The 5,316-nt window shown below is 39.6% G+C and overlaps 1 protein-coding gene across 1 annotated transcript; it reads left to right on the plus strand.

Moving 5' to 3' along the window:
• Positions 1–482: 482 nt before the first annotated feature.
• Positions 483–3,224, plus strand: PIGM (phosphatidylinositol glycan anchor biosynthesis class M). Its single transcript, XM_037059803.1, has one exon. The coding sequence runs from the start codon at positions 749–751 to the stop codon at positions 2,015–2,017; it is 1,269 nt and encodes a 422-aa protein (XP_036915698.1). The 5' UTR covers positions 483–748; the 3' UTR covers positions 2,018–3,224.
• The last annotated feature ends 2,092 nt before the right edge of the window (positions 3,225–5,316 follow it).

Here is a 5,316-nt window from a genome sequence, read left to right on the forward strand (position 1 = left end):
TGACTGGGGAGGGGAAGACAACCTTGACAGAGCAAGAGCAAATAGTGGCTGCCTAAATGGCCTGCAGAGCCCTGCAGAGTCTAGGAACGCTACAAAGCTTCCCCGTCCTTCCTATTCTTCCATCTAGGATTGCCTAAATTCGAATTTAGTAAACTGATGATTTCAAAATTCGTATAAACATGTCCAAATACTGCAGGAGACGCATTCGCTCTGGGCTTTCTTCAACTCATCCTAGCCGAACCCGGGGCCCACAAACCGCTGGGATAAACCGCGAGGTGGCGGAGTAACCCGTCAGAAACTAAAACAGGTTCAGCTTCCCTTCACTCCATTTTTCTGGCTTTGGTCTTCTGCCCAGGACTGAGGAATACAGTTCGCTGATCGCTCCTTTTCGGGGTCTGGCTCCGCCCACTGGAATTAGGGCGGGTAAAAGGGTTCACACAGGAGAAATCCCAGCTCCACCGCGTAATAAGGCAAGCGGAAGTCGCCTTCTACAAGGACCAGAAATTCCGCCCCCGACGGAGGAAGAGTAAAAGCGAGACAGCGAATTAGGAGAAAGCTAACTCTGGGCTCGCGACCGAAAACAGCAGGGGGCGGGCTTCATGCCGGAAGTACTAGCCGGTAGTTGTTTCGGTGGGCCGCCTAGCTGGCGCGAGATGGGCGAGCAAGTGGAGGCGAGGATCCGGATCGAAGGTTAGGGATTCGAAGGCAGTTCGGCGCTGGGACTCAGCGGCTATCGCCCAGTTAAATCATGGGTCCGGCCGAGCACTGGGCAGAATGGTTCCTGAGCCACCGGGTAACCCCCGCCCGGGTGTTTGGTGTGGCCTCCCTTGCCCGAGTCGCCCTGGTTTTCTACGGGGTCTTCCAGGACCGGACATTGTTCGTAAGGTACACGGACGTCGACTACCACGTTTTCACCGACGCCGCGCGTTTCGTCACGGAGGGACACTCGCCTTATCTGAGGGCGACCTACCGTTACACGCCACTGCTTGCTTGGCTCCTCATTCCCAACATCTACGTCAGCGACCTCTTTGGAAAGTTTCTCTTTATCACCTGTGACCTCCTCACGGCTTTCCTCTTATACCGCCTGCTGCTGCTTAAGGGGTTGGGCCGCCGCCATGCCTGCGGTTACTGTGTCTTTTGGCTTCTTAATCCCTTGCCTATGGTGGTATCCAGCCGAGGTAATGCGGACTCGGTCGTTGCCTCTTTGGTGCTTATGGCCCTGTACCTAATAGAAAAAAGACTCGTCGCGTGCGCCGCTGTATTCCATGGTTTTGCAGTGCATATGAAGATATATCCGCTGACATATATCCTTCCCATGGCCCTCCATTTGCTTCCCGATCGCGACGACAGAAGCCTCTGCCAATCCCGGTATTCCTTCCAGGCTCGTTTTCACCAATTCCTGAAGAGGTTGTGTGATCGGGCTGTGGTGCTCTATGTAGTAGTTACTGGACTCACATTTTTTGCCCTGAGTTTCGGTTTTTACTATAAATATGGTTGGGAATTTTTGGAGCACACCTACCTTTATCATCTGACTAGGAGAGATATACGCCACAACTTTTCTCCATACTTCTACATGCTGTATTTGACCGCAGAAAGCAAGTGGAGCTTTCCCCTGGGAATTGCTGCATTCCTACCACAGTTCATCTTGCTTTCAGCAGTGTCTTTCGCATATTACAGAGACCTTGTCTTTTGTTGTTTTCTTCATACGTCCATTTTTGTGACTTTTAACAAAGTCTGCACCTCTCAGTACTTTCTTTGGTACCTCTGCCTACTGCCCCTTGTGATGCCACTAGTGAGAATGCCTTGGAAAAGAGCTGTAGTTCTCCTAATGCTGTGGTTCATAGGGCAGGCCTTATGGCTGGCTCCTGCATATCTTCTCGAGTTTCAAGGAAAGAACACCTTTTTGTTTATATGGTTAGCTGGTTTGTTCTTCCTGCTTATCAACTGTTCCATCCTAATTCAAGTTATTTCCCATTACAAGGAGAAACCCCTGACAGAGAGACTCAAATATGACTAATCTCTGCATTTCTATTACATTATGATTGTTCTGAAAGGACCAGGAGAGAGCTTTGGGAAATTTTTGAACATCCTAAGCACTCTAGTGAATGTTCAATTTGGAGCATAATACCCTGATTCCACAAATTAAAATTATTGTCTGCCTTATGTGTAAAGGAGACTCAGTATTAAGGTCTACCCTTTAGGAAATGGGAGGGATGTTTGAAAATGGAAGGGCTGATGAAACTATTGGATATTAAAATGTTTTTGTAGAAAAATGCAGAAATACAGTTAGAGACATAAGGTCTAAGCATTTGTTTGAGTTATACTATGTTACTGTCAGAAGCAGTCTTATCTTTTAACCCCCACTTTTTTCCTAAAGCACAGTTTTTAAATATAAAGTGTTAAGTAATAAGACTGTATGTGTTTAGGTTAGGAAAATTAGTTCTGTATTAAAAGTGTAGGCTTAAAAGATAAAGAATTCAAAGCATTTAAATTGTAATTATGTTTTATGTATTTGTTTTATAACTTAGTTTTTCAGCACCTTGTCCCAGTGGTATTAGATTGCCAGTTTTGGTTTTATTCAAAGGGGATTAAATTTAAATTTATTCATTTTAAACCTGAGTTGTTACATATTTTAAAATAGCATCTTGCTTTTGATGTTTCAGGTCTGCAAACTATTAGGACATTTTAGTGTTCTCTTATACCTCTTTGTTTTTAATTCTGATTTTTTAAAAAAATATCTTTCATCTAGAATTTAAGTTAATCAAGTGTTATCTGTTGTAAAAATAAATATTAATATATTTTAGGTGATAAAAACTAAAATTGTTAGTATGGCATTTTCCAGCTTAAAAATACCCCACTTATGAAAATACCATGATAGAAATGGAGACCTGTGTGAGAGGCTCCTGGAAAGCATATGAAGCATCCTAAGTATCCATTAGTCTTTTAGACCAGGAAATACTTGGAGAGATTGTGAAAATGAGGCTTTGTAGATCCATTTCCCTTATTACTATAATATTTCTGAGAAAAAATGCTTTCTGAGTTTAAACCAAGCACCCTAAAACATTTTTTAAACATAGCCCATTAGGTTGGGGATTTCCTAACACTAACCTACAATAGTAATATATGAGTTTGATTTTGTGATTGTGATTTTAAAAGATGCATAATTTAACAACATTGCTCTTCCATGGTAAAACAAATGAATAAACATCCTCCAAAGAAGTAGTGTATTTCATGTCAGGTCAGGCAAAAAAAGCCTTTGAGAACAAGTTGTGTGTACGTGGTCATAATTAAGAATGCTATTCCTGGCAGTATTTTGATGGACATCTTGGGACCTGCCATTAGAAAAAAGGGAAGAATAGATGGCTTTGCATGGGTTGCTGTTTTTGTGAAAATAGAAGAGACAATTGAGGACTGTGACCTTATAATATGTAATCTATCCTGCGTTAAGTATTATCTCTTGAGCTCTTAGTTTATAACTGTTCACTAGTGGCGTTTCAGCCATGCCATTCTTCTTTTTTTTTTAAAGATTTTATTTATTTATTTATCTTTAGAGGGGAAGGAGAGAGGGAGAGAAACATCAATGTATGGTTGCCTTTTGTGCATCCCCTGCTGGTAGTTAGCCTGCAAGGAACCGGCATGCAACCCAGGCATGTGCCCTGACTGGGAATCGAACTGTGATCCCATTCTTCTTAATAACAGGAATTAAACTTTTTTTGTAGGAAAAGGGGTGGTAACAGAGTTCTTACATCCCTGTATAATTGTCTTTTTGGTATTCTTGACTTCCTGACTATTTTTTAAAATAGTCATAAGTATATTTACTTATTAATTTTTTTTACTTCAACATTTTTTATTGTGGCTTATTCTTCATACTTATATTGAAATTATAAGGAAGTTTACATTGTAAGTGTGTCATACTTCTATTAGATGTTTAGATTGCTATTAATTTTTAATATTCTAAATAAGACTTGAAACATTTTTCATGTTTTAGATCATTCTCTTGACATTCTTAGAAGTCAGTGGAGTTCTGTTGGGGTCTTTGGAGGGAACTTCAATTCCAGATCCTGTCCTGCAAGAAATTCTCTACCAAAGAACTATAGGTGTTTCTTAAGAGGTGCAAAGTTTGTATGCTGCAAAGCTTGTGTGGTACAAAAATGTAGTAAATTAACTTGAGATTATTTTATTTGGTTTCTTGGGTTTTTTAATTTTTGTTTTCTGGTTCTGTAAAATCTTTTTTTTTATCTTCTTTTACTTGCAATTTTTTGTTTCTTTATTGGTCTTCAATCACACCTAAAATTGTCTGTAGCACTTTGGTTTTTTCTCTACACAATTCTTTTTGTTTTTATACCACCCCTGAAGATAAGTGTACCCACTGACAGATACGCATTAATTATTATCATATGAGGATTGATTCTTAAGATAGTCTGTGTTCAAAGCAGAGGTAACTATGTAACTTATTCCTTAGTTGCCTTAATGTCTTCCAAATGTGATCCCTCAATATACCTAGATAAATTCCTTGGATTAGGTCCATTGGAAAGTCAATACTATTCCCTATACTCACACAAATAAATTTCTTTCTTAAAATCATAGATTTTAGTTAATAATGACTTCTCACCATCTGGCTGAATGACTGTAAGTGACATAACATTGTTTTAAAAGTCTTGTAGGACTTGTCTTTTAGTTAATTGACTTTAGCTTAGTATGGGATATATTGTTTTATTTCCCCATCAGCTTTTTCTGCATCAGCACCCACGTTTCAACCATCTGTATGATGAGCTGAAAAAAGGAAAAGATGGAAGATTTCACCTGGGGTAGTACCTAAATGCAACTATTCCCTGCCCCCTATACTTTTTTATGAACATTTTTTTTAGATTTTATTTATTTATTTTTAGATAAGGAAAGGGAGGGATAAAGAGAAGGAGAGAAACATCAATGTGTAGTTGCCTTTCAATTACGCCCTACTGGAGACTGGACCTGCAACCTAGGCATGTGCCCTGACTGGGAATCAAACTATCAACCTCCTGATTCACAGGCCAGCACTCAATCCATTGAGCCACACCCTCCAGGGCAGTTATGAACAGTTTTAAACATTACTAGTATACCTACCACCTAAGTTCAACAATTAACTTTTTGCCATATTTCCTTTATGTACATATTTTATTTATATATTTTTTCCTGAATTGTGAAGTTGCAAATATCACTGAACTTCACCACTAAATACATTAGCATGGATTTAGGCACTGTCCCAGGTGAAATTTTCCATCTAGGAGTAGAAATATTTTCATACAAACCTATAATATTTAATATAATTTAACACCC

The sequence above is a fragment of the Sturnira hondurensis genome, unplaced genomic scaffold (genome assembly GCF_014824575.4).
Source record: "Sturnira hondurensis isolate 20B ecotype Veracruz unplaced genomic scaffold, ASM1482457v3 Scaffold0011299, whole genome shotgun sequence".
Lineage (NCBI taxonomy): Eukaryota > Metazoa > Chordata > Mammalia > Chiroptera > Phyllostomidae > Sturnira > Sturnira hondurensis.